The following is a 26,270-nucleotide window of genomic DNA, read 5'->3' on the forward strand; positions in this document are numbered from 1 at the left end:
TCCCAGATACACCTAGTAAAAAGGTTTGGGACATTCCAAGCATTTACGCCAGGGTCATACAGTGTCGCGTGTAGAAAATAGCCGACCTATAAAGCTAACAACAATTACTACAAACACTCACAGTGTGGAGTAAAGAGAAAGTAAGCTAATCACATGTATGTAAAAAATACATAAATAGAACCACTCCCCATTTGGGAAATGTAGGTACACACACGCACACATGACCTCACGAATCACTCACTCACTCACTCACTCACTCACTCACTCACTCACTCACTCACTCACTCACTCACTCACTCACTCACTCACCACGACTGACTCCATCAGCACCCTACGGGTGGGATGCGGCTGCACCACCAGTCCTCTGAGCGGCTCCTCTAGGTACACCACCATTGTCAGGCTGGCCTCCGTCACTTCACTGCGGGCCATCAGCTCCACTTGCACAGGGCCCTTCCTCTCCTCTGCCGACAGCCGCAGATCCAACACCGCAAACAGACTCGGGTCCCCGGCCTCGGGCCCAGAGCCTGGGATTGGCCCCAGCTGACAGAGCTCTGGGCTGGAAGAGAACTCCGGAGGGCAGGCCGCCTGGAAGGTTACACTGTGGTTGCTACCGTGTCTGTGGACCTCAGTAGAGTAGCCTGACTGGACACGGAGCAGTAGCCGGGTGCTGTTGGGCTGTAAGTAGAGAGTTCCGTTCTGGGGTGGAGGGTGGAGCACCGTCAAGACCAAGGGGGGCACCACCCTCACAGGACACGAGGCTGTCGCTGGGTAGGAAGGGTCGACGGAGGTCACCTGTAACACATCAGATCTCAGCACGTCAATAACCATTACTGCCATTAACTGACAAACTAAGTTGACTTGTTGAACTGTTTTGTATACTGCAGGTCACACTGCCTTTGTTCTATACAAAAGGTCTGGTTTTATCAGACACACGCTGTCTGACCTATTTGTCAGCCCCCTGAACCCAAATTTGTGAGTGCGAGTTGGACTGACACTAAAGTTGTTTATAGTTTTTTTGTTCAATAAAATGTCGTTATAAAACAAATGCACATATATGTTATACACGATATCACTTCACAGCCAAGAGAAAAGCCTGACCATCAAGTTGTAGAGTCCTGGCTGGGGCAGACCAGCAGTCAACTGGGCGCCCTGCAGTTGCGTCTCACTGCGCCCCACGTAGAGCACCCTGATGGGGCAAACCACATCCCACAGCCAGCGTCCCTCTCCATCCTGTAAGAGAGCCTCCACGTCTAGCTCAGAGGGTGGAGCCGAGTCCATATCAGAGTCATGGTCTGCTGAGCCGTCTGTGGATTGGTTGGCCACTGTGAACCACTGTGACTGGTTGAGGGCTAATATGGTCTGTCGCCATGGAGACTGTGGCGAGGCGTGGCAGTGCAGGAGGGAGGCAGGGCCAGAGTCATGTTGGAGGGCGACAACATCACCAGGGGACACCAAGAGGTCCTCCAATGTGTCTCGTACCTGAGACAAGAGATAGAGAGAGAGAGAGAGAGAGAGAGAGAGAGAGAGAGAGAGAGAGAGAGAGAGAGAGAGAGAGAGAGAGTTAGTCGTACATCAATTGTAGTTATCTACCAAAACACAGAAGTTGACTGGCAGTCAATACATTATTATATCACTACATAATGTTACAGTATATCCATCCATCTTCAACTGTTTATCCGTAGTCGGGTCGCGGGGGCAACAGCTCCACCAGAGAGCTCCAGACTTCCCTCTCCAGAGCAACATTAGTGACTTCCTCCTGGGGGATCCCGAGACGTTTCAAGGCCAGTGAGTCGATGTGTTTCCTCCAACTGCACCTTGGTTAGCCCCAGGGTCTCCTCCCAGTGGGACGTGCCTCAAGGACCTCCCTAGGGAGACGCCCGAGAGGCATCCTAACCAGATGCCCGAACCACCTAAACTGGCTCAATTTACAATTTAGGCATTTACCAGACGCTCTTAATCCAGAGCGATTTACAATAAGCAAGAACAAAAAACATGGTAATACATAAAAAAGTCATCATGAATCCTACGTATGCTTAAGAACCTAACAGTGAAAACAAAATATATATAAAAATAAAATAAAGAAATAACCTAACAGTGGAATATCTATCTAAGGAAACTATTGTGTATACACTATAGAGTGATATGTCTACATAAAGTGCCATTTAAGTTACATAAGTTGAGCCTGCATACGCCTGTAGGAGGTCGAGGCTAGGGCAAGTACTACGGCAAGTGCTGTGGGCTAAGATGGAGTCTGAAGAGGTGCGTTTTCAGACTGCGGCCGAAGATTGGGAGTGAATCTGCAGTTCTGATTATAATGGGAAGTGCATTCCATCGTTTTGGAGCCAGAAGGGAGAAGAGTTTGGGACATGTGGGAGCGTTGTCCCGGCGTTTTTAGCGAAGGTACTTCCAGCTTCCCAGGGTCGGCTGATCTGAGCGCTCGAGAGGGTTTGTAGCGTGCAATCACACTTGCAAGATATGGCGGTGCCAATGGAGGGAGCGGAGAAGGGGAGTGACATGTGAGTATTTTGGCTGGTTAAAAACCAGGCGAGCAGCGGCATTTTGGATCAATTGGAGAGTGCGCATGCCGATAGGCCAGTAAGGAGGGAGTTACAATAGTCAAGTTTGACTATAACGCCATTTAGGTGAATGATATAAAATTATGGAAAGGAAAGAAGTCCTTTCCATAATGTTATATCATTCACCTAAATGGCGTTATATTAAAAAGTATAGAAGTGATTAAAAAAAAAGTGCCAACTTGTGTTATGACTTCTGAGCCGTATAGTACTGTCGTCGCATTGTCATGCTTTTAAGTTTGTTGGCTCCCCAGAGCCTCTACCGGCTCTGGGGCATCTGTATTTCAACGGAGGCAACGGGAGGCGATGGCGATGCGTGATTGCATTGGCAAGCTATCCCGAGATTCCTTGCGAAGCATATAGCGGAAGCAAAACGTAAGAACAGAAGGGGACGTTCGGTAGGCCAATCAGAGGCGCGTGCCTTCAAGATTCCGCTTGACTTCCTCCTCCCATTGGAGACAGGTTGCTCCAACGAACTGCAGCGGCCATGAGGCATCTATATTTTTTTAATATCTATGCTAACAACACTAAGCTCTAACTCTCATTGGTTGTGTGAGTAAATGAACCAATGAGCTGCTGAGCATTCTCAGACATCAGGTTCACATACAGCTCACAGGCAGTGACACAGCAACGAGAGCTGTGAGAACGAGAGTGGTCAGTGGGAGGAGGACAGCAGAATTCTGAAATAAATCGCCCCGACTTTAAAATACGGAACAAAGTGCATCCCTTATCAGTTCATTACAGGACACGTCTTTTAGTTTCAAAACATGGGACGATTCCGTATTTTACAGGACGGGTGGTAAGTGGTAACCCAACGCTGTTTGCAAAATCTTGGTGTCGCAAGGTTATAGATTCATGTCCGGGAAAACTTGGAATTCCCGGCCGGAAGTCGGGATGGGAACATCTGCTCTATATAATTAAATGTTTTTGAATGTGAATATTTATAAATATTCATAGTATTTACCAACTTAATTATTAAGTAGTTGTGCAAAGCATACAGTACTGTATGTACTGTACACTCTCAGAGTTAAACACTTTGACTGCCCAAAACGGAGATCTCCGTCTTTTAATGCTTTATATAAATTCAATATCAGAGTGTGCTATACTACTGTCTATGAGTGTCTGTTGTGCAACAATAAAACATACAATGGAATAGTGCAGAATGACAATTGTGTGTTTGTGTCCTCTGCACTGTGCAGGGCAATCTGGGAACCCATTGGCAAAACAAAGGAAAAACGTTGAATTTGCCTCTGGGGGCAGCATTAAACAAAATCTGCATCACAGGAAATGACCCGTTTGCTACACCTTGGGCTCTCTTCTTCCGCTGTTGCACCAACGTTTTCATTCCCACTGGCAATAATAGTAGCGCAGAACATGTTCATGGAGGATGTTACAGAGAGAAGCTTTTTGTTCCTACTATCAACACTTCTAGTGCTGAAATATTGAATAGATCGGCCGCATCAGCGTAGCCTGGGTTCCAGCCTGATTCGCTGCGTTCTGCGGATCTGAAAATGTCACTGCGCTATTCAGTCTAGACAGAGGCTGCTTAACTTGCATTTCATAACGTCAACTGTTACGTAGCCACGTTGTTGCTGATACGTCATCAGCCAGCGCCACTCTGTCCATGCTTCTCAAAATAGCACCGTTCGAGACTTGAGAGTAAAAACCTACGGTAAAAAGTAAACAATTTAGTAGTACACTGTCAGATTCAGTAGTACAAAAAAATGACGGCTGTGTGGGGTTTAGTGAATGATAAGGGGACGTTGCAGGACAACAGCAGTAGCTGCACAGTGCGCATTGATATCCGTACAGCACTGTCCCGTTGGCTTTTTATATGTTGAACTTGTTAACAGGCAATAAAGCTTGATTTGATTGTCTTTTCACTACAAATAAAGGCATCAACCTGTATGAATAAGGCAAGGCATCAACTGTATCGTTTACAGAAAGATTTACTGGAGCATTTCCATCATTATTTGTCACTGTGTAAAGACCTTTAATCAGTCACGGAAGATTGAATTTAATTTGTGCATCTATAATTTCTCCATGGACGGCTAGACCTTTCAAATTAATTTGTGCTTTAAAATGCCCCAAACGCAACTGTGACAAAACAATTACTATCAATTGTATTTAGTGTGTTGGATTATGTACTGTATCTCAAGCATGTCTCTGCAAGTTGATTTTCGTACGATACTGAAATGAATGGAGTTCAGTGAGCTCTTAATAAAGCAAAACGATAATATGCTCTGGGAAATGGTCAGCATTAAGTATTGTATTGTATTGTATTGTATTGTATTGTATTGTATTGTATTGTATTGTATTGTATTGTATTGTATTGTATTGTATTGTGTAAGCGATTAGCAATAATGTCAAGTATGCCGGGAATACTTTCACCTATAATGACATGCCAAAAATAAAGATGCCAGGTTGGAAGTGTTTAACTCCCTGAACATTAAGTTCACAGCCCCAAAAAAGGATTCCCACTCTCCCGATAGTTTTAGAGCATATGTTCTCTCACCAGTATGTGTGCAGCTGGTCCTGCAGGTAGAGTGAAGACCACCTCATTCTGTAAAGTGTACCGGGGCCTCAGTGCCCCAGGATGCAGGCTCTGTGTCTGGGTACAGTTAGGGCAGGAGGATGGCTGACAGGGGCTAGAGAGGACCAGGCAGCGCCCCTGGAATGGGCACCACTGTTGCAGAGGGGGGCAGGAGGATGAATGCGAGGGGCTCCTAGCCTCTGTTGGGACACATACAGCCACCGGAGCACATACTGGACCGCCACAACCTGAGAATCCAGAGTTGTGGAGATGGGGGGCAAAACAGTGGAACATGAAGCGAGAGAGAGAGAGAGAGTGTGTGTGTGTGTGTGTGTGTGTGTGTGTGTGTGTGTGTGTGTGTGTGTGTGTGTGTGTGTGTGTGTGTGTGTGTGTGTGTGTGTGTGTGTGTGTCACACACACACATGAGTACACGGTATAAGCAGCCCCAAACAGGTGTACAGATTAGATTATAATGCCTATTCTTTCATATTTCACTTCAAAAGTAACATCAAATAAACATCAAAGACAAAACTAACAAAGCAAAACAACCAGTGTTCATTTCTGATCATCCTTTTTCATTTGTTCAGTATGTTATTCAGAAACGTTTTACATGCATAAAAAAAAAAGTAAAAAAAAGTAAAATCATTACAGCTTTTCCATAGATGCACTTCGAGTAACTGTTTTTGCAATTAAACATTGAACTCTGAATTAAAATGGTATTTTTCTCTTTGTAAACAACATTTTAATAGTATCAATAAACAATTGTCTCCACCAGGCCGAGTATGTTTTGCACTCCGTCCGTGTGTGTGTGTGTGTGTGTGTGTGTGTGTGTGTGTGTGTCCGTCCTTCCTTCTTTCCGTCCGTCCGTTACCAGCTAATCTCCGCCACCGTTGGCCCAATCCATGCCAAACTTTGCACACACACTCCCTGGATGCCAACGACGAACCTCTGCCCCAAATATTATTCAACGGCCTGTTATAGCGCCACCATGAGGCCGATTTAGGCAAAACACATTTCTGTAGATTACTCGTACACATTTTATCACACAATTCGGTATACACTATCTCCATAATCATGTGATCATCACGGATCTGCACCATTTCCCATCTTCCATCCTGATTGGCTAAGATTGGCTTCCAAAGCTCACATGATTCGTTTCGAACAAAATGCCACAAATCACAAACACAGTGTGCAATTTCCGTGAAATTATACACGCACATTTCCACTAGGCCGAGGATGACATGCCACTAATTCTTTCCAGCTATAACTGCATCGATCTGTATACAACTTATGTATGCGCACTCCTTAGAGGCCATGGAAAAACATTGTCCCTGCATCCCTCCACATCTGCCGGTTATAGCGCCACCATGAGGCCGATTTCTGCAAAACCCATTGCTTATGTTAGTCGCACAGATTTCATCCTTATCTCACGCAAATCGGTACACATGATCTCTGTAGTCATGTGATCATTGGGATCGTTGGATTTCTCAGATTCTCAGATTGGCTAACATTGCCTTCCAAAGTTTCCAGGAGTGGCCCGTTTCGTTCAAAATGCTGCACATGTCCTGCTCATCCAGAATTCTATCCTCAGAGATGCTATGAGTGATCTGGCTCTGCATTTCCTCAACAAAATGAAGAAAATTAAAAAAAACATGTTTATATTACTCCTAAATATTTTGCCAAACATTTCACACAGTCCTATCCTCCTGGTGGAGACCTGTGCCCAGAAGGGCACTTTTTCTAGTTATGATTATGTTTGCACTACTTGTGTAGTGTGTTGTTATTTTACTTGGCAGAGTAATTGTGTATTCCTCTCCATGTAGGGGGGGGGGGTGTTATGCCTCTGTATGTGTATTGGGCAAACTACTGTAGGTAATGCGCTCTTCTGACATACTGTATATGTATCTCCCAGCGAAGAGAGGAAATGCTCATTTCTGGCTGTATAATCAATAATGAAAATGTATCAATTTAAAGCTCTTTCCAGCTACATGATCAAAGTCTCAAGAGTCAGCTACCTCCATCACCTTCTCCATCTCCATCTCTCTCTCTCTCTCTCTCTCTCTCTCTCTCTCTCTCTCTCTCCCCCTCTCCCTGTCTCTCTCCCTCCGTCCCTCCCTTTCAGGGAGCCACAAAGATATCACAAATTGGATCCCATAATGTAACTGAACAATATAACCTATAGGTCATCTTTCAAATTCAATTTCAATTTCATGTGTGAAAGGCAGCAGTCACTGAGGGACACATAATCAGAAAACTAGTTCAGGCAGTGATACCTCTCTTTCTCTCACTATTGCTATCATGCCCATTTCTTTCAAAACGTTTCTCCATGGAGATGTTCAGGTAACATGTGGATCTGTCTCTGACTAGTTCACGTTCCTCTCGCAGTCTTAAGGCCATTTCAGACGGGGAGCGAGTGGTGCGGGTGTTCTCGCTTGGATCAGCGGTGCATGTACAGACGCGTAGCGTGCAAAAAAAGCTGACCACAATCCAGCTCTTCTTGCCGTGGGTGTGTGCATGAAATGAGCACTCTCACGAGACTTTCAAGGGACCGCGCCCGTTTGCGTCTCTGCCCCGCAACTTCTCTGCACGTCCCAAATAATCGCCCGCCTCTCATTTAAAATGAATCACTCACTCCCCGTCTGACACGGCCTTAAAGCAATTTGCACAAGGGACCGATATTACTGTATGTGTGCATACTGGCTTGGACCACTGCGCTTCTCACAATATTCTCTACGTATCCACATTTCCTACGAGTTGCATAAAAGAAAGTTCAACACATTTCATCTCTGGCAGCATGTGGGCATGACAAGCATCAATGCAACAGTTTCACAGGAGTGCGCCAGCTTGTCACACCGATTGCCTGCACCTCCCTTCCTGAATGTTTGACTTTCTTTACTAGGTGGATCAGTCGCTTCCTTCCTCATAACTTCAATGGAAACAAGCTGTCAGTTTGTTTGTGTTTTTATCCTTTTCATTATTTATTGATACATATATTTTCATGATCAAGAAAGATGTCAAATAAAATAAATAATAAATATAAAACTTCCTGTGTCAAAAGGCCTTTAGTCAGGGATAACAAGTGGGTTGCACAGAGCGGAAGAGATCTGGTTTTATCTTGTTTGGCTGATTCATTCCCCACCTCAACCATATACTTGCTCTGTCCTAGTTTCTGTCTCCATCTAATGTGGATTCCTCAACATGTGAGCACAGGTGGAACATGTCAACATGACACATGTTTTTTTGTGTGTGCACTGTGCAGTGTGTGCACTCAGGTGTCAATTTAAGGCTACGTGTGTGTGTGTGTGTGTGTGTGTGTGTGTGTGTGTGTGTGTGTGTGTGTGTGTGTGTGTGTGTGTGTGTGTGTGTGTGTATGTGTGTGTGTGTGTGTGTGTGTGTGTGTGTGTGTGTGTGTGCGCGTGCATGTGTGCGTGTATGTATGTGTGCGTGTATGTGTGTATAACTCACCAGGTAGCAGCAGGTGCGTGCCAGGGTGGTGGCAGTGGGGCCTGTAGGTCTGAAAGCGCACCTGAGTGTGCATGCTCAGCTCTTGCGTGACAAACTCCAGGGAGGACAGGCGACCACGCTGAACAAAGCTCAGCGCTGGGAACAACAGGACCTGCATTTGACAACAAGAACAGAACAATGGGTGAAGGAGGGAGGAGACAGACATAGAGACAGACAGTGTTTCTTCTGTACTTCTAGCTCATACATGGGCAACTGGCGGCCCAAGGGCCACATGTGGCCCCCACATTCACTTAATGTGGCCCTCAGGTTAATATTGGCATACTGATATATTATTGATTTCAGCTGATATAATTCCAAACTTGCAAACATCCCTGTTTTAATTACTTCAATCTAAATTAGTAGCGTAATGAGTAGTATTAAAATGTTATTGTCTTTTTTTTTTATGTCCAATGTATTTGGATTTAGTTCATAAAGTTGACATAACTATAATTAAAAGCATAATTTGAAAGGGATTTGGAATTAAATAAAATTCCAAAATTCCAATTCAAAAATAGCAAAGACAAATTAAGGATTTAAATTCAAATGATCTGATCTACAAGCTCAAATCTACAAAATCTGCCACACAATCTGCTATTTTTGCTACGACAGTAGCAATATGTAGCAACAAATAATATATGCAATGTGGCCCTGTGTGGCCCTGTGGAGTGAGTGTGGAAATATAGTATCAAAGTTGCCCACTCCTGTTCTAGCTCACCTCTATGGTGCCACTTGGTGGTTGTGGGGCTGAGAGCTGAGTGGAAGAGGGGATGTATAGAGGGATGTGGGAGGGAAGCACAGCCAGGCCCATCATGTAGACCCCAGCATCAGGAACACGTACTGAAAATGGAGGAATGTAGTAGGGATTCACTATTATTTAGCTCATTGGTTCTCAACCTTTTTATAAGTACCACCTCAGAAAATATCTGGCTCTCCATTCCTAAGCCAATAATGCTGCTGCTCTGACAAAACTCTGTCTAATCACTAATCAGCACAGCTGATGACATTTCTAATGATTGATTAATCCGTTCTCAAAACTTCTATTAACGGAAAGGTGTGATGTCATGCACATTTCAGCATGGCTGGAGAGCCGATTTCAACCAATTGCTTGGTCAGAAGAACTACCTGTAGTAATATAAATATTTCATTCTACTTTTGTCATTTTTTTCCTTTTTTGGGCGACTCCTCTGTGTACCACCAGAGGTAATAGTACCACAGGTTGAGAATCACTGATGTACAGTAGATCATTTACTATTAGGATTAATATGAAACAGGAGACTTCGTATTATTATTCGTCGCTGTCCGGCAGAAACCAGATAACTCAAATGTTCATGTTATTTTTTGTTTGTTTGTTTTGTTTTATTTTTGAGGGGCGCTAACCCCTCTTATGTCCAGCTTTGAGGGTTTGTGTAAACACAATCATTATCCTAACACAAACATTGAATGCCATTGACAATGAATGGCCAGTTTTGAGTGTTTGTGCAAACACGAACATTGACTGCCATTGACAATGAATGGCCAGGTTTGAGTGTTTGTGTAAACACAAACAGGGCCAGTTCCCACTTGAAAAAGAGACGCAGTCTCAATGTGTTTTTACTGGTTAAATAAAGGTTACATTTCCATCCTTCCGCGTGTCTTGAGTGTACAGGGTTTGATGAGGTCAGATCAACATATGGAATGTCAGAACAGGTCAGCTCCATATATGGAGATCTGCAGGGGCAGTGTCTTGAGAGTACAGGGTTTGATGAGGGCCCAGGTACAGTAGGGCCGGGCCTTAATTTTCGGGCCTGTTGAGAACTCTAGTTTTCGCCGGCTGCCAGGCTCGGCTGCACAAATAACTTTGGGGCAGGCCCGTCTAGAGTGGAATGGACAGGTATCAGTCAAAAAGGAGACATCAAAGAGGAAGGATGGATGGGGAAGGATCAACATATGGAATGTCAGGACAGGTTCTGACCATATTCACCATCCATATACTAATATTGATGACATCAGGGATCTCCATATATGGGCTTAATTGCGGCAGCAGGTCGCATTTACTATGACATCAGAGATCTCCATCCCTGATGATGTCACGTGACCTGGGCACCATATATGGGGGCTTTCCCGATGTATGGGGATTTTGAGTGATACACTGACGGGAAATTCACGATTCCATAGATAGCCAAGCCCCAAGCCCCACCATATGAAACGTCAAGATCTATTGTAGATAGTAGCTTGACAATGGTGTTGATAGATTGTGGAATATTTCTTTCTCCCTCCCCCTTCCTTGTTTGTCTGTGGTCAGTGTTGTTTGTGAAAAATCAATAAAAAGCTAGAACATTTGACAGTAGCTCGACTGTGCACAGCTATCCTATTCAGCCATATTGAATATTTCTGTCCTCCGCAGCGTTTCAAAATGTAAAAAAGTGTGTTTTGAAGAACATTTTCTAGTAAATGGCAGAAAATCGACTGAGGCGGAAATAACACTATGGGGAAACTGCTGGAGGACCTGCAGCCGTGATTCTAGGTATTTTCAGTCTTACTCACCCTGCAGTACAATAGCACAGTATGTCAAAAGTGTATTGAAAGAGTAACCTTGAAGATGTAACCTTGTATCCAACAAAACACCTAAGACTCTTAATGACAGTAAACAATGTATCTACAGTACATCCCCATATAGTCTTTGGAATGAAATGGCCCTGAGCAAGAAACCTGCACCTGTTTGTCACGCTGCCATTAAACCTAGGGCTATGTAAGGGTTTTATAACAATTATGGTTAAAATGTATATGTAATAATTTTTACATTGTATTTCACTCATTCTGTTGAATTCTATTCAGGTGTGTAAACATTTTTGATGACCCAAACTACATTTGCGACATCACAGCCAGTGTCCCAACAACATTAACCATTAAAAGCAGGGAGATAGATATACAATAACACCCCCCCCCCCCCCCCCCCCCCCCCCAACAGTGCATTACAACACCAACGCAGTATACAGAGGAAGGAACGCAGGAAGAATCCAGTCTTAGGTAATGGTCAGCTGATTGCCACGTCAGCGAATGACATGTGGGTCTTGCATAACATTGAATGAGCCCCTCGAGTATCTGACTGAACTAACTCAGCTACGTATCATTTACTTATTATTCAAGCGTGAAGAGACTTAACCAGTTTCAATCTGTAGCCCCTATTTTAGGCAATTGGCATGCCATTTTTTAAAATGTTCAAAAGTAGTAAAAAGTTCACAATCGTCACATCACAAAACACTGTCGTATAAAATAAGGCTTAAGTGGTTAAAGGATGACCAATAGCATTCATTTATGAATAAATACAAATACATAAATAAATAAATAAATAAACAAAGGGTGCCTACATAAGTACTATGTGTGTGTACAGGTAGCTTAGTGCGAAGCTTACCATAGGGGCTATACTCGCAGACGAAGGCTCGCTTGGCACTGCACAGGTGCGAACTGAAGGAGGCCTGGGCGCCGTGGTCCAGGGAGACGCACACATTTCCACGGACCTGCTGTGATCGGGTGGGCGGGCTGACCTCGCCCTCGCGTGCCTCCGAGCCATTTAACCAGCGCAGAGAGCCCGGCGAGTCCACGTCACTCAGACCCAGCCAGACACCCCGCTCCCTGCGACAGGAGGAGACGCACAGGTCAGCACTGAGCCAGAGTGTTGTCAGATTTCGTGAGAGAAATTAGCAACCAGGTCTACGAAAAAACAAGCGACTAATACAGGTGTCATCAATATGTCCGTACACGGACATTACATTTTATATTTTCTTTTTCACACACCATTATAATGTTCGTATTTTGATCATTGATTGATTGATTGAAACCTTTATTTATTCTCGAAAAAAGCATTGAGGTTCACCCTCATTTGCAATGCTGCCGAGATCACTTACACAAAATCAACAAAGACGAGTAAGGCATATACCGGTAGATATAACACACAGAAACAGTGAAATAAAGCACAAGTTAAAAACAATTAAATATTGAGGTAGGGAGATTTAAAAGCAGGTTATTAAATTGTCCATAGGATATTGGGGTATTCATTTTTTGTGTTTGTTGTAGAGTGTTCCATGAAGTAGGGGCATCCAAGCAGAAAGCAGATTTTCAGACTGTACAGATAGGACCTCTAGTGTAAGCCATTCACTTGACGAGTGCTTCTTTTCCAGTCTAGCAGCAACGTGATGTAGGGTGGTAACTTCCCATCAATAGCTTTAAAAAATAAACTGGTGCCAGTGCCTAGATCTCCTCTCAGAGAGGGAAGACCAACCTACCCTGTCATAGAGGGTACAATGGTGAGTGCTTTCACCAGTGATTAATCTAAGTGCTGAGTGATAAACTGTGTCTAGGAGTAAAAGAGTGGTAAGGGCAGCATTTCTATAGATTACATCACCGTAATCCAAAACTGACTGAGTGCAAAACATACTCTCTCCCCATGCCTTCGGCCTGGTGGGGACAATTAAAACAGAGATAAAGAAAGAAGCAAATAAATTAAACATTACAAGGGGAAAAAGAGCATATCAAACAATACAGCATTTCAAATGTATACAGTTAGGGCCAGGGTATTATGCGGTCAAGCAGCATTAAAGGATAGCAAGAAAGAATTAGATGATTTTTTTAAAGAACCTGCGATGACTGAGCAGAGTGAATCTGGAGTTAAGTCAGAGGTAAAAAACATGTGAAAAGGATATTTATTGAGTGCTGGCATTTCTTCTTTCAATTGAGTTAAATATAAGCCTGAAGGAAAAGCCTACGAACAAAACCCATAATGTCACACTTTTGGGAAATTGTATGACATAGATGTCCTAGTCATGTTCTAAAAACTAAAAACCACACTTCACAGCCACAATTTACTGTCACATACTGTAATGTTCACAGGTGAAAAAGGATTGGTGAGACATACAGTATGTCTCAGAAATGCACAGGAACACCTAGAGCTGTTTCCTTCTAGCCTGGTTAATAAACCAGACCGAATCAGCCGTTGGCAAAAAAAAGTTGCCTACCAGCGGATTACGGTCTGGCGAGGCTCAGTAGCACGCCTCTTTCCTACAACCGAGAACAGGTCGGACCAATCGGGACACGGTATGCAATATGGGCGGGCTTTGGTACAGTGACGTTCAATGCTTGAGACCTTTGACTGACAGTAGCTCTGACCAATTGCGTCAAAGAGAAAATGTGCCCCGGGAAATGAAATCCAAGTGGAGCCAGCCCAGACTGATATACCGCGACAGTGTTGTGTGATATTAGTCTGGTTTATTAGCCAGGCTAGTTTCCTTCTGCTACTGTGCTTTAAAAGAAGTGTCACATACAGAACGTATTTACGAATGCTGACAACTTAATTATCCATTCATGTTTCTCTTCTTAGTCTGAAAATGTTTGAGTTGAGCAAGTCAGTTCCCCTGTTTAACCAGACTTATCAGGAGGGGAAACAAAAAACCTAGCTTAGCCTTTGTAACCGGAGCAAAGCTGAGAGCAACTGTGGTTCAACAAAATTGATATAAGAGAAATTATAGGTAGGTTGATATAAGAGAAAAATCAGGTAGGTGCTTGGGCACTGGTTGGCTCATATTGTGCACGTGCCTGCCCTTCGAGGATGACATAAATGGGTTTTCACTCCCTGAGTGCTCTAATGGACTCCATTCTTCTCTCTGCATAATCTCTTACTCTTTCACATTACACAAATAGAAGATGAACCCTCAGGATTTCTACCCGGAGGCATAATGCTGCATGGTTAATAAACTACAATAACCTAAAGACATGGTTCATTTTGTCGTGATAATTGACAACCCTCGGTCATTCTAGAGGAACATTTGGTGCGGCTCGGCTTTGCTTAGTTCCCAGATGGGTAGGATATTCATTATTTGCCCATGTGCAAAATGTTTCCGTCTCTGTCTCGTTATTTTTATGCAGCACAGAGAAATCTCCACATCTGTGAAAAATACATCTGTAAAAGGGTCCCAAATGAGAGCTAAGGAGCAGGAGACACACAGAAAAGAAGAAACCCCAAAAAGCAATAAAAAAGGAAGGTCCTTATGTAAGACTGCGGGGGTGGAGGTGACTATGCCTCATCTGTAGCAGGTTAAGGGGGAGAGAAGGGGAGCGCTGGCTGTTTCTCCCGATTTTCTTTACTTCACTCACTCACTTTTGTCTCCAAGATCAGGGCCTCTGCCCTCAATTTAATGATGGGTGTGGGGCAGGAAGAAAGGAAACACATGCACGCTCACACACTCACGCACACACTTATACATGCACACACATACTCATGCACACAAACATCATGAACTATGGACTCCTCCTTCCAGGGTGTTGGAGGTTGCAGTACAGCTGTGCTTTTACAGATGTGTGTTCTGTGAGACTGTGACCCTGTCGGGCCTGGAGAGACCCCACAGCAAAGACAACATGCCTTATAGCACCACAGCTAATCACTGTGCACACTGCACACCACGTGGACAAGATACAGAGACATTTAGAATGAGGGAGAGAGAAAGAGAGAGATACCAGGGAGAGGTATGTGGGGTTGGGTCTTGGTTTTGCATTGTAACATTCTAAAGCACACACCACACTGTGACAGTCTGCTATAGAGCAAGGCTGTGGACGCTCTTCAGCTTGCAGCGACAGGAGCCCAGCAGGAAAAGACAATATATAAAAAGAGAAAGGTAACTAGAGGACAAGATTAAGAACAACATAAACCACATCCAGAGAGAGAGAGAGAGAGAGAGAGAGAGAGAGAGTCAAACAAATGTCAAAACCAAATGTTCACTCCATCTTTCTTACTCCTTGTTGTACATCATCGCTGTTGGGCATTAACCTTGTTATCTCCACATCTTTTTTTTATGATTATTCATACATTTAAAAAAATCACACTCGCCCACTGTGGCTGACACATGACATCACTGCTTAAAGCAAACAATAAAGTCCATAGACTTGGCTTCCACATGACATCATGTCTGAAAGCCAGACGTCGGAGGGACTAGCGCTACTCAAAAACCTTGAACAGACAACGGTACAAAACAGGTGATCAAATAGGCCTTTAGATATACAAGGGGAGAGGGGGTTACATAGTAGGGTACACACTCAACCTCTTCTAGTAAATTCCAATTCCCATCCAGAATACATATTTTTAGATCGCAGGGCGAAACAAATCTACACATCTGTTTTGCATTTCTGCCTGTCACGAATCTTACAATGTTGGCCATGCCAAATTTACATATTTGGCTGTCTGCAGTAAACAGATTGTAAAATGGTGCGAAAATAATGTTTGTAATGTACAGTTGGAGGCCATCGATATTGTCCTTTTCTTTTTGCTGAGGTTTGCGTGATCTGCGCAAAAGGACAGTTAACCCATTTTGGGCGGGAACCCCTTTTGGTGTTTTAAACATTATGTTATAATTTAGCTATTGAAAAATAGCAGATCTACAAGCTCATAGCGCGCCACCGAGTGGCGCGCTACGAGCTTGTAGGTCTGCTATTTTTGAAAAATCGTGAAAATATTTATTTCAGAAAACTGGAGGATTTAGAAGATTTTTTTTAAATGTTGAGGTCAGACCTAAATGGGTCAAATGATAAGGGACAATATCGGTGGCACCCAACTGTACTCACAGTCAAATGAACATTTTAACACTAAGGATTTTGCTGTGTAGATGGCTGCTGTCCACAGATGGTCAATAGACTTGTTAAACAAGTTTAACCAGAAAGGTGCAATTTTGGGAAATTGCAATTGCAAGAGTTGCGAGAATATGAGAATTCAGTCTTTATATTACATAGTGATTCGTGAGGAGTCCATTTCTTCTTTCCATTGAGTTAAATATAAGCCTGAAGGAAAAGCCTACGAACAAAACCCATAATGTCACACTTTTGGGAAATTGTATGACATAGATGTCCTAGCCATGTTCTAAAAACCACACTTCACAGCCACAATTTACTGTCACATACTGTAATGTTCACAGGTGAAAAAGGATGGGTGAGACATACGTCTCAGAAAAGCTCAGGAACACCTAGAGCTGTTTCCTTCTGCTACTGTGCTTTAAAAGAAGTGTCACATACAGAACGTATTTACGAATGCTGACAACTTAATTATCTATTCATGTTTCTCTTCTTAGTCTGAAAATGTTTGAGTTGAGCAAGTCAGTTCCCCTGTTTAACCAGACTTATCAGAAGGGGAAACAAAAAACCTAGCTTAGCCTTTGTAACCGGAGCAAAGCTGAGAGCAACTGTGGTTCAACAAGATTGATTTAAGAGAAATTATAAAAATCAGGTAGGTGCTCTGGCACTGGTGCTCTAATGGACTCCATTCTTCTCTCTGCATAATCTCTTACTCTTCCACATTACACAAATAGATGATGAACCCTCAGGATTTCTACCTGGTATAGTAACTTTATAAAGTTACTATTTTAGTCAGAGATATACTGAAGCAGTACTACGGTGTTCCCACTCCCAACTCTCGCGGGGACATCCACGCTGTTTGAGATGCACCCAGCTGCAGCCTCGCATACGAGCAGTCCCAGACACAGACACACAGTGTCTTCTAAAGTGTGACTTTGAAAGCTGTTTCCCCGTTACAATGGAAGTCAATGAGCGACTGTTTTTATTTCTTAAATTGCTAATAAACAACACAACGGAGCGAAATAACTCATGGAATGGACTAGTTTGCCCATAATAAGGTAAGAAAACAACCCAAACCTTACCCTTTAAACAAGTTTAACTAGAAAGGTGCAATTTTGGGAAATTGCAAGTCTGGTTGCACTACTGCACACGAGTTGCGAGAATACGAGAATTCAGTCTTTATATTACATATTGTGATGTTGTGAGTCGCGGGGAGTCCATTGGGAACTGAATTCCGTCTTACAATTTATATTATATATTGTGATGTCATGTGAAGCATGACCAAAAGCTTCACCTTTCTGTTGTGCAAAAGGTAACAAAAAGCAGGTTCACAATGCTGGCAAAAAAAACTCGGACCAGGAACAATAGTGTGTTATAGCAACCATGCTAACTAGGGTGTTAAAGCAGTGCAGCACCTTTCAAGACGCACGCACGCACGCACGCACGCACGCACGCACGCACGCACGCACGCACGCACGCACACACACACACACACGCACACACGCACACACACACACACACACACACACACACACACACACACACACACAGATCAGCACAAACACATACACATACGCACGTGCACATGCCCCCCCCCCCCCCCCCCCCCCCCCCTCTAAAACGTATAAACACACTCACTGTGTGACATGGCTTGCCAGCAGGTTCCGAAGCGTGTCTGTCCTGACTGTTGCCAGGTCGCCACCGCGGTCGGAACACTGGCGCCGAGCCTCTCTCCAGCCAAACTCCCCCGGAACGATTTGGAAGCAACGGGAAGACTCTGGGTGTTCCCTCACACCCTCACTGCTGGGACAGTAGGGAGACGCTGGCAGGGGACACACAGACACACTCCCATTATTTCACATTTAAAACATTGAAGGTGCATTGCGGAATTAGTATGAGGCCGTTCAAATTCACCGTTTAAAATTGCAATTATTTACTGACTCATAATACTGTCAGTCTACAAAAAGCTAGGACATTAAAAGCAATCTGCAACCCATTATGTATCAAACTATCAACTCTATCAACAAAGCCAATAGTGGGATGACAAGATGCTATGTTTATATCCAGTGTTCTGAATGCATGGCTCATGGCCTGATGTTATTTTTGGGGGTTTGTGTTTATATGTGCATATCAATGTGCGCAAAATATAAATACTGTAAACACGACTTCTTGAATGTTGTTCTCCAGCTGGCTACATAATGTACAGTAGTCATGCCAACCCTCACAAAAAACATGCAGTAATCCTGGTCTCTAAACTACCTCCCCCTGGCAAGCCAGGGCGCCTGATGGAGGGAAAAGCAACTGGTCAGAATAACGTGTTCCTTCCTCGCGCTACGTCCGGCCGGGGAAACTCCCCCCCGCCAGGTGAAAAGAAGCAGCTTGGACTCCTCATGCATAGACGGAAGCATGAGGTCTGTCCGCTGCCCCCCCAGGTTGGCAGAGGAAGTGTAGCGCCCAGGATTGCATTAGATAATTGATACTGGGTGAAAAATGGGTTGCAAAATCGTGGGATAAAAATGTATATTAAAAAAAAGAAAGATGAAGATGAAGAAAAGGGGAAGATCTGAGAATAAGGTAATTAAAGTTCAGAATCCTTGATGTACAGTATGGCAGGCATGCACGCACGCACGCACGCACGCACCGCACCGCACGCACGCACCGCACCGCACGCACGCACGCACGCACGCACGCACGCACGCACGCACGCACGCACGCGTGTGTGTGTGTGTGTGTGCGTGCGCACGCACGCACGCACGCACGCACGGATTCTGAGCGCGCGCACACACACACACACACACACACACACACACACACACACACACACACACACACACACACACACACACACAAGTACATTAATCGTAATCGGGGCAAAAGTTTGAAATAATGGTGACGTTGACTTGAAGTCATATTGGCCAGCCCTAGTGTATAGAAAGACACTGACATGTATTGATGTTGATGTGCCAGGTATACCTTTAGCAGTCTGGGCTCCATCCTTGGTGATGGTCCAGTCTACAGCCACGCCTATGGATCCCCAGCTGACCACATTCAATTCTAGGCTCTGATTGGCTACAGCCAGAGGAGGACAGATTAGCTCCAGTTTGGGCGGCATGGCAACTGTCACTTCCCCACGCACAGACACCTGCACGCACGCACGCACGCACACACACGCACACACACGCACACGCACACACACAGAAAAAACACATAGCTGTGAACAAAGCCTTTGTTGTTTTCATTGTGTTAGTTGAACATCCTGTCCTGTGTATGATTAGTAGAGTGCTTCTCAAACATTTTCATTCTCACAAAGGTTTTTTTATCCGAATCCCTGCGACAAGCTGTCAGGCCAGAGCCTATATTATAGGCTCTGGCCTGACAGCTTGTCACATGTTCGAGTCCCGTTCATGATGACCTTTTCTGCATGTCTCCCCCCTGTCTCTCTCTCCCTCTTTCCTGCATGCCAATCTTCACTTGTATCAATCAATAACAGCAGAAAAGCCCCCCAAAAAAAACCTTTAAAAAAAAGAAAACCTTTGTGTTAAATGTTTTTACAAGTATTCTTTAAAAATGAATATCATAACATAAAATAGCATATCTACAACGATAGCATGGATTGAGCGTGGCTATTTTCAAGTACAAAATGCATATAGGGCTGTTTTTGATTAGGGTTGATCGGAAATCGGGGCCGATAACGTTGTTTTCAAATGATCGGAATCGGATCGGGAGCGAAAAAACGTGATCGGGACATCCCTAGTATCAATATTATATCCATATCATGATTTTAGACCTGATATTGTCTGTGATTTTGGATATTGTACTATTGTGATATGGCATAAGTGTTTTATAAAAATATAAATATCGGATCGGGAAAAATTGGTATCAGCAGATACTCAAAATCAAAATGATCGGAATTGGATCGGGAGCAAAAAAACGTGATGGGGGTCCCAGACGCTACTTTGTGAACCACTGTATAATAGTAAACATTATCTCACCTCCTTGTTCCCAGCCCAGGCTGTAACGCTGACGCTATACTGCCCAGGGAGCCCATACTTGTGTGTTGCAGTGGTGTCTTCTGTCTCTGTAGTGTTGACCCGCAACGATAGGTCACCAAAGTCCCAGGACAGCGTTACGGGCGTGACGGAGGACGAGGCGGCGAGACGGGCAGGGTCATGGATGCTTAAAAGTGGGAGGCGCTTCAGCGACACAGAGAAGTCCACCGCAAACACGTCAGGGGCCACGGTCCACCCACATTCCTGTTTCCGACCAATCAGAAGGATGAGAAAATTTAATGAGAAAAATTATATAGACATTATTCATTAACCTTATATCTGGAAGAACAAGCACACTTACGGTTTTATTATTGGCTATTAGAAATATTGTTTTGTTCAACAATATAGTTTGACAAACTACACTGTCAACTACACTGTTCTGGACACTTGTTTACAAACTTTCTGATCTGCTCTATTGCAAAATAGATCAAAGCAATGAGGAAGAAATCTCACAAACAGCCTGACATCACTCCGGCTGGGTCAAATAGTTTGACCCAAATTGAACCACTTTCTTTTGTTGGGAGTTCAATCTACTTTAATTTTATTTTCAATTGACCGAAAACTAACAAATCAAGTTGTGCTCATTTGACGCATTATTTATTCATTTATTCAGCGCAGACTGCTGATGCACAGTTGCACAGGGGTAGGAGGAAGATGTTCGACCCACTTCAGCAGATGGATTAGGCATGTAGCGAACCCAAACCAGAGAATGGTGAAGCATACTGATGTTTCCAGAAGTAATGCTCAGCCTTAGACCTTGTTTGAACATAAAGTTGTTTTCCTTTCCTTTCCTTGTGTGAAACACAGAGGACAGATAAATGAGATAAAATGAGCTCTTAACATACAAATGAGGTCATACAAACATACAAAATGGTCCTTTAAAACACACACAAACATATGACTCAGTTAGCCTATCTACCTATCCATGTGAATTAATACAAATGTTGTGTGCTGTGCTGTGCACGCACTGTCCAACTGGCACCACGGTGCGGGGGGCACCAAAATTAGCCAAGGAAATCCAATTTTCTCCGCCGCCTACAAGTCACAACCTGCGTGCATCCTCAAGTTGCATGCGTGCCCATGTGGATGTGCTCAGAGCTGAAGCGGCCCCTCCTCCCTGCCCAGTCTGGCAATGAGTGGCACAAATATGTATTATGCTTAGGGCACCCAAAAGGCCTTACGGCAGCGGCCCTTACGGTGATGATGCTGCATGATGCGTGTGATGCATGCAAATAAGACAGACCTGAGCAATACATACAGGGATGCCAGTGTATTATTAATAGGGCAGTCACGATCATGTCCTTATACTGTAGCTAATGATTCATTTTCATACAAATAATTGCGAGTATGGCAAATAGCTAAAATATTCAAAGAAATGAGCAGTACCAATAATCTAAATATTGAAAATGTAATACTAAAAAAAAAAATAGTAGAGTGGAAATTGCCAATTTCTACTGAAAATTGTGTTTTATATATATATATATATATATATATATATATATATATTAACATCAACATCAAAACGAATGACAAAGATAATTGCATCCACGTCAAATAATTGTGAACAGGCGATTATGTAATTTATTGTGACAGGACTAATTGTTGGCTTCATCCTACCTTCATGACGTGGGGGTTGGTGCAGGCGGCCGAGCACTGCGATTCGCTGATGAAGTTGGGTTCGGAGTTTGTGCTGCAGAGGCACTCGCGCCGTGCCCCCAGGCCCCCGTAGCGATGCGAGGCAGCGAAGCACACGCTGTTGCACTGCTCCCGTGAGAAGTTCCCCGGAGTGGAGGAGGAGAAGATGACCAGTTCACTGCTGCTGCTGTCCTCCAGGCAGGCTGCGTAGTTCAGACCTGAAGGAAGGAAAGAGAGAAGTTGCACAGATGTGTCCATGGTTCTCAAACGTTTTAATTTCAGAGACCGGCATAACTCTTGAGAGTGTACGAACCAAACCCATAAGGGTCCATTTGCAGTGGTGCAGTGTTTTGAACAGGAGCATGCGCTACTGTACACAACCTACCCAGAGTGTGTCTACACTCGCCTATCGATCAAAAACATTATAACTTAATACATTGCAGCATGACGCATTGTGATTGCGACTGATAGAATACTTTATTAACAGTTTGCAAATATGTGCTAAACGTATATTGTGTATCTGTGTATTCAATGTATCAAGATATTAAAAGAAAAACAATAATAATCTCTGTATCTGTCTGTCTGCCTGTGTATGAAGAGTGCAAACTGACTGTGAAAAGTGGACTGGTTAAGTAATCAAATGCCATGGCCATGGCAATCAATTAACGATATTCAGACCGTGGCCATCTTGCCAGCAAGGTGCTAACTACGTGCAACTTCCCATAGACAGCCCATTCATCCAAACAGAAAAGTCCTATCTAATTGTATTAAACAACGTCAAACTCACCAACATTGCAGCTGTACGGAAAGCTTGAATTATCCTCTTTCAATCTGTAAAGTTTTTGTTTCATAAAAATCCACTGCAGACATATTATGAGCTACTTCCTGTCAAGAAATTATGTGCATTATATTTCTTTTCTAAGTGTCAGAGTTTGGGAGTGCTCTTGTACCACCTGTTTTGAATTTGCACATAATGCAGGAGGCAGCAGGAGGTTGCTTTACTAAAAACGAGTGCTTCCAAACTCCAATACTCACCAAAATCACCTCAAGGAATTTCTTGACAGGAAATAGCACATAACGGCTGCCATTTAGAACCTCTTAAAATCAGGGGGTATTACAGAATTTGCTCAAACCGTGGCCTCGTTATGCGCCCTTTCATATTATGGAAGCCGTGCTGAACGCACGTGCTGAACGCACACACATTTTAGCATTGGGGGAGTATGTTAATTATATTTGCGCTTTGCGCAATTTGCTTTTAAGCCCCTTGACCTAAAAAGAATCAGGGCATACCGATTACACCTGGGTCTGACCACCTCTTAAATGCTAAAAGCAATGTTTGATTTTACACAAGAGCGATCTGTGCGCTGCTCAGCAGTGGTGCCATGTCTGTTTATTATAAGCGACTTTGGGCTTATTTTTCTGTAAAGTTGCTTGTAAATATTGGTAGTTGTGGTTGCTTTTCTTGTTTCTAAAGTGCTTATTTGGGCTTTTTTCCTAATGTTGTTTAAACCAGTGATCCTCACACATTGACATTGCCATGTCAAGGACCCCCAGATGAATGCATTTGCCCAACTAAGGACCCTAATCCAAAAATATTTTGGGCCAGTGACCCCCATGACAGATTTGTGTTTTTAAATGTCACTTTTTTCCAAGATTCCTTTTGAAAATAGCAGATCTACCAGCTCACAATGCATCACATTGCGACGCGTTGTGAGCTTGTAAATGGGCAGGGTGACAACTGAGTATTGTCGATTTAAACATCTATAGTCAAATAACATTCTGCACAGCACATTCTATACATTCATTAAAACTATGAACTCTGACTGCATGGGGATATATTATAATGATCATTATAACAAAAGAAGGAAGAACTTTATATTTGTGGACAATCAAAATATGAAATTGTAATGTGGTGTCATTAAAATTAATCTTGATATGGCACACTGACTATCTAGAAAATAAAAACATGGCACTTCATTTAAAAAAGGTTGCAGACCCCTGGTAAAGAAGGACCCCTGGCGCTTCTTTTGTGATTATTCTTTATAGACCTATTTACTTATTTCTATGAGACATGGCAACAGCTCGCCTGTTGCGGCTAAATTAATCAAATTAATCCCCCAATTCCCATCGCAATTCCCATGCTTAGAACAGAAACAAATGAAGTGATGTGTGTGTGACTGTTAAAGGGAATGGCACCCGCCAAGCTGATTGGGTGATGGAGGTTGTCCAGAACCCTGGTTCTGGACAGAACCCTGGTTCTGGACAACCGGCTATCCGACGGACTCGACACCAGGCACTGCACTCCCTGTGGGGGTGTGGAACGTGCGTGTCGAATTTGAAGTCGGTTCTCGAGTTACTGGATTACAGACGTACACACAGAGACGTGGTGCATTTATAGATAGAAGATAGTGGAGTGCTGTCATTTTCCTAAATATACTATGTCTGCAGATGTGTGTGTGTATATACAGTACTCATCATACCACAGGTGAGCAGGCTGACATTGAGCAGCGGCTGGTGGCGGAGGTCTGGTGGGTGGTGGCAAAGCATGAACTCCGGGCGTCGAACCCGCACCCCTTTCTCCTGCAGCCAGCTGACCAGCCGGAACAACTTACAGTCACACTCATAGGGGTTACTGCTCAGATCACTGTAGGACAGCAGAGAGAGAGAGAGAGGTATGAGAGAGGAGACAGGGGAGACACATGACGTAAATTCTCCATTCATTCGGAATTTAATCTCTGTGTACGACTAAAATACCGATTTGCTCAGACACATATGACGTAAATTCTCCATTCATTGTCAATGGGAATTTAATGTTTGTGTAAGACGAAAATCTACACTAATAGCTGAATAGCGCCCCTCAAAAAGAGAACAATGAAGGCAGGTAGAGAAGGAAGGAAAAACGAACGAATAAGAGAGCAATGGAGGGGAGGAAAGGAGGAGAGGGATGAGTGTAGAGAGAAGAGTGGGAGAAGGCAGAAACAGACAGGGAGAAGAAAAGGAGGGCAGAGAAGGAGGTTGGGAATAGAATAGAATAGAACTTTATTGTCACATCACATGAATTACAAGTAAAACAGTGGGTGAAAAATATTGTAGTGCAGCTTAAAACAACAACAGCAGTTGAGAGTGCAAAAAAGTGCAAAAAACCTTAAGAACGTTTAATTAAAAACCTAACGACACTCATATTAATAAATAGATAAAAAGATAAAACAACGATAATTTAGTCCAGTGTGTCCAGAGTGTACAGCCAGTACACTACTGCTTATTTAGCAGTCTCACTACCGTGGGGAAAAAGCTGTTTAGTGTCCTATTGGTGGTACTTGGGATGCTAAGAAACCGTTTACCAGGGCGAGGGTTTCTGCAGGCCTTGAAGAGTTTATGGCTGGGGTGGTAAGTGTCTTTGAGAGTAGAAACGTGGGAGGTATGCAGGATAGGACTGAAGACGGGAGGTCAGGAGGGTGAAGGAGGGAGGGGTGAGAACATGCAGGGACCAGGGTTGAGTGAGAGAAGATACATGAGAGGAGAGGAAAAAGGTGGAAGAAGATAGAAGTTTGGCTGTGATTGCACACTGTTCATCTGCAGGTCTATTTCTGCAAAACTCTGCTTCACTTTTCACAATTACAGAGTGTGCAGAGAATACACTCTGTTCACATGAAAGGAGTAATTACTACTCGCTGAAACCCACATCATGCAGAAATAGAGCTTAATGCTGCTTGTGTGGAAGCGAACGAACGATGTGGAAATATGCTTGCTAAGCATGCTTGATTTTGTGTGTGTGTGTGTGTGTGTGTGTGTGTGTGTGTGTGTGTGTGTGTGTGTGTGTGTGTGTGTGTGTGTGTGTGTGTGTGTGTGTGTGTGTGCGCGCGCCCGTGCATGTGCTGTATTTGTACTTCTGTGTACTGTACAGTGCATGCAGGTGTACGCGCAAAAGGAGAGCCTGTTAATTAAAAGAAAAAAGGGCTGAATTATCAAGGCTAACAATGATACAGTGTGTGGGAAACGAACAGAGAGAGAGGGGGGGGGGGGGGGGTGATAACATTCACTTACATTTGGGTTAAGTTGCACAGGTTGTCACATATTCTCTCTTCTATGGTGGTGATTTGGTTGTTGCTCAGATCTCTGTTAGAAACAAAACAAATTGTCAACAATCATTTCACACACTGAATATTCAGACATAACGTGTTTTTTGCTTTGCTGAACAAAATTAAATAATACATGATACGTAGCTTGCGGAGTTAATTCGGCATGAACCCCTCGAGGGGGTTCATGCCGTGCTCAAGGGAGCATTCATATACTCAAGGGGTTAATATGCTGCATTACTATGTGTATTCAGTGTGTGCAAGACCCACATTGCATTCGCTGATGTGGCAGTCAGCTGACCAATTGGGC

At 43.7% G+C, this 26,270-nt stretch overlaps 1 protein-coding gene across 1 annotated transcript in view; it reads right to left on the reverse strand.

Annotated features, from left to right (window-relative positions):
• The window catches only part of pkd1a (polycystic kidney disease 1a), a 127,828-nt gene that overhangs the window by 68,085 nt on the left and 33,473 nt on the right, over positions 1-26,270 (reverse strand). Inside the window, exons 4-15 of the mRNA XM_079499381.1 lie at positions 25,929-26,000; positions 24,365-24,528; positions 21,867-22,102; positions 20,193-20,453; positions 19,174-19,342; positions 17,839-18,022; positions 12,002-12,222; positions 9,326-9,447; positions 8,572-8,722; positions 5,089-5,354; positions 1,099-1,479; positions 310-792 (exon numbers count right to left, since the gene is read on the reverse strand). Coding sequence (XP_079355507.1) covers positions 310-792; positions 1,099-1,479; positions 5,089-5,354; positions 8,572-8,722; positions 9,326-9,447; positions 12,002-12,222; positions 17,839-18,022; positions 19,174-19,342; positions 20,193-20,453; positions 21,867-22,102; positions 24,365-24,528; positions 25,929-26,000 — 2,710 coding nt within the window. The remainder of the gene's footprint in view (positions 1-309; positions 793-1,098; positions 1,480-5,088; positions 5,355-8,571; positions 8,723-9,325; positions 9,448-12,001; positions 12,223-17,838; positions 18,023-19,173; positions 19,343-20,192; positions 20,454-21,866; positions 22,103-24,364; positions 24,529-25,928; positions 26,001-26,270) is intronic.

The sequence above is a fragment of the Electrona antarctica genome (genome assembly GCF_951216825.1).
Source record: "Electrona antarctica genome assembly, chromosome: 4".
Lineage (NCBI taxonomy): Eukaryota > Metazoa > Chordata > Actinopteri > Myctophiformes > Myctophidae > Electrona > Electrona antarctica.